General features: G+C 32.9%; 2 protein-coding genes across 2 annotated transcripts in view; both read right to left on the bottom strand.

The window, feature by feature from the left end:
- Positions 1–1028: 1028 nt before the first annotated feature.
- Positions 1029–2766, bottom strand: LOC111682075 (arginine kinase). Its single transcript, XM_046955027.1, has one exon. The coding sequence runs from the start codon at positions 2728–2730 to the stop codon at positions 1291–1293; it is 1440 nt and encodes a 479-aa protein (XP_046810983.1). The 5' UTR covers positions 2731–2766; the 3' UTR covers positions 1029–1290.
- A 235-nt stretch (positions 2767–3001) lies between these two features.
- The window catches only part of LOC124420645, a 2238-nt gene continuing 1863 nt past the window's right edge, over positions 3002–3376 (bottom strand). Inside the window, exon 6 of the mRNA XM_046954155.1 lies at positions 3002–3022. Within this exon, the coding sequence (XP_046810111.1) occupies positions 3002–3022 (21 nt within the window). The remainder of the gene's footprint in view (positions 3023–3376) is intronic.

Genomic DNA, 3376 nt, shown 5'->3' with positions numbered 1-3376 from the left:
ACTAGACTATAGACTAGACTATAGACTAGACTATATACTAGACTATAGACTAGACTATAGACTAGACTATAGACTAGACTATAGACTAGACTATAGACTAGAATATAGGCTAAACTATAGACTATACTATAGGCTAAATTGTAGACTAGATTGTATACTATACCATAGACTAGACTTTATACTAGACTTTAGTCTAGACTTTAGACTAGACTATATACTGAACTATGGAATAGACTAAACTATGGAATATACTATAGGCTAGACTATAGACTATAGTAGTATGCTATATATGGGCAAGACTATAGACTAGAATATAGACTAGACTTTAGACTAGACTTTAGACTAGACTATGAACTAGACTTCACTATAGACTATATACTGTAGACTACACTACAGACTACAATATAGACTACAATATAGACTACAATATAGACTACACTACAGACAACACTATAGACTTCACTATAGACTAGACTAGATTAGACTATAGACTACAGTCTAGTCTATAGACTAGACTATAGTCTTGACTATAGACCACACTGTAGACTACGTTATAGACTACACCATAGACTAGACTATACACTAGACTATACCCTAGACTATAGACTAGAATATAGACTACATTATAGACTAGACTATAGACTAAACATTATTCGATATCGGTATCATTTGACAGAAAAATGACATAACATAAATCGCCCTAAAAAGATGTATAGTCGAAAATTAGTTTGATTATTTTACATTTGCAGAATATATAGTGGACACGATTTAAGACAAGTACAATGAAATCAAATAAAAATGTTGCCAGCAACTAAAAATCTATAGACAGGACACAAAAATAAAAAGAAGTGAATATTTGCAATTTATTGTGCTGAGTTTCATCGGCCATATTCCTGGAGAAAACTTTAATTTCCTGCTCAGATAATGCCTTGAAACCCAGCTAAAAGTGCTTTGTAAATATATAAAGTATAAAAAAATTAAACTTACGAACCCCAATATTGGACAATCAGCACAAGCATGGTAAATACAAGTGAAACTTTTTTGTTTTTGTTTGTTTTTTTTTTTTTTTTTTTTTTTTTTGTATAATACAGTTTAGAAGAATTAAAGGTGAAGTTGATTGTTATTTTTATATACAAGTTTAAATTAATTAAAATGCATAACGGTATTTTTTGTATATACAAGTTGAGGTGTTTAGATGTGGATGGGTATTGTTGTACTCATTTTCATTAGTAGTAACAAAATTGAGTACTAGCAAGTTAAGCAGATAATTTTTTTTTTTTTTTTTTTGTTTTAGTCGCGATCCACTAAACTAGTTTTCTTACGACGAAATATCTTAACCAACATTGAGGCGATGTGCTTGGAATTCGTCAGCGACATATCCTTTTCCAACGATATAATATTCGTAACAGCTGTGCAGTAGTCCTGAAAGAGTACATGCTCAAAAGCACCCATCGACTGCATGTTTATCAAACGTACACTAATTTTCGAGTTTAGATTAGTGGTCAAGTACAAGCCCCGCACCGAACAAAGGTGGCGTAAATTGTCCATTTCTTTCATCAGATTGGGCAAACGTAGAATTGTGGTCATTTTCAAACCAGTACCCAAGTATGAAGGTCTTGCCTGCAGATAACCTAGTAAATAGCTTTCTTTAAAGTGTATTTGCTGTTCTAAGAATGAAATGGCTCTTCCAACACGTGTATAAACCGCTCCAATATCGGCTCCATCTTTCATCGTAGAAGTGCCTATGATACGTAAATGTTCTTGGCAATTTAACCACAAAGCCAGATTGTTTGAGGAACTGATATAAACTCCACGACCATAAGGCCATAAGCTGCCATTAAAAGCCGTGGACTCGGCTAATTGGGTACAATCTTTAAGATCTAGCAGAGGTATCAACAGCCCATATTCATTCAACATTTCATAGATATCCGAGTTGTCTTCCAATATTTCCGTTAAGGTATAATAACTACCCGGTTCAGCCTCATCTATGGCTTCTATAAAGGCTGAGCTGAAGATTTTACCCATCATAAGACGTTCGGCCTGTTCAATTTGCCCTATTGTCAGATTCAGTGGCAATTCATATCTTTCCAAATTTCTAGAACATTCCACTATTGTGCGTGAAATTAAATTGGACTCATCATCAAATACAAAATAGGCCGTATTGAGACGTTCAGCATTTTCCATGGGAAAGTATGCGATACGTGGATGAGGCTTAAAATCCGCACTAATATTCAAACAGTGCATATCTTTGATCAGGGGCACTAAAAACTCTTGAAATACCACATAAACATCAAAATCAGGAGCTATAATGCCACAATTAATATCCTCTTCCAGATTACGTTCCTTGCTAGTTTTTCTCAAGGCAGGCCAGATGACATCGAAGAGATTGTGATCCAGTCGGGTTTGACGTTTTTTAATCTTTTCATATACCGAAGCTTTAAGGAAACGGCTCAAGTAACTTGTCACAGCTAATTGTATGGAACTAGTGGCCGATAAAGGTTTTCTTTGAGCCAAAGCCGAGGCCGTTTGACCACTCCACGTTTTACTCGACTCTTGTATAACACTAAAACAACGATCCAAAGTACGTGCTACATCGTTATCGGTTATCAGCCTGCGTGAACTGTGCAAATCATCAGGTACTGTTTTTGTTTTTGGTAAGATCGGGTTATGTGAAAAAAAGGAATGCAGAGAAGTGCAGAGAAGGCAGTTTGTTAGGCATTTTGTATACATATTATATTTATTGTTTTTTTCGATTTCTTGACAGTTCAACTGCTTAAATCACATCATACCCCAACAATAAGACAACAACACATTTATTGACCCCCTATTTAGAAAAATAAATTAAACACTTAAAAGCACATACACAAAAGTAGATGTTATAAAACATTTATAATTATTTTAAAGAAACCATTTTTAAATTAAAATTATTAGATAATTAGTAAAACAAAATGTGCAACAAAAATGTATTTAAACAATAATAATAAAGTAATTGTTGACAGTTTCATAAGCGACAGGAGGGACTCTGAACACAGTTATTAATATGTTGTATTGGCACAAAGATTGTGAATATATAAAAATCATCTTCAATTGTACATATCAAGAGAAAAGTTTTATATTGTAAAATTGCACTAATTTTATTAAAGACTCCTGTACGTATACTTTTTAATGATCTGTTTATATATTGAAATATTAAGTATACGCCTAATATAGTGAAACACTTGAAGTATTTTTTAACACGAAAGTTTTAAGCTTTTTTTGCGATTTTGATTTTAGTTAGTTAGTTTGTTAGTTTGTTAGTTTGTTAGTTTGTTAGTTTGTTAGTTTGTTAGTTTGTTAGTTTGTTAGTTTGTTAGTTTGTTAGTTTGTTAGTTTGTTA

Source organism: Lucilia cuprina, chromosome 6 (genome assembly GCF_022045245.1).
Source record: "Lucilia cuprina isolate Lc7/37 chromosome 6, ASM2204524v1, whole genome shotgun sequence".
In the NCBI taxonomy this organism is placed as follows: Eukaryota; Metazoa; Arthropoda; class Insecta; order Diptera; family Calliphoridae; genus Lucilia; species Lucilia cuprina.
This window is presented reverse-complemented; position numbering and strand designations above follow the sequence as displayed.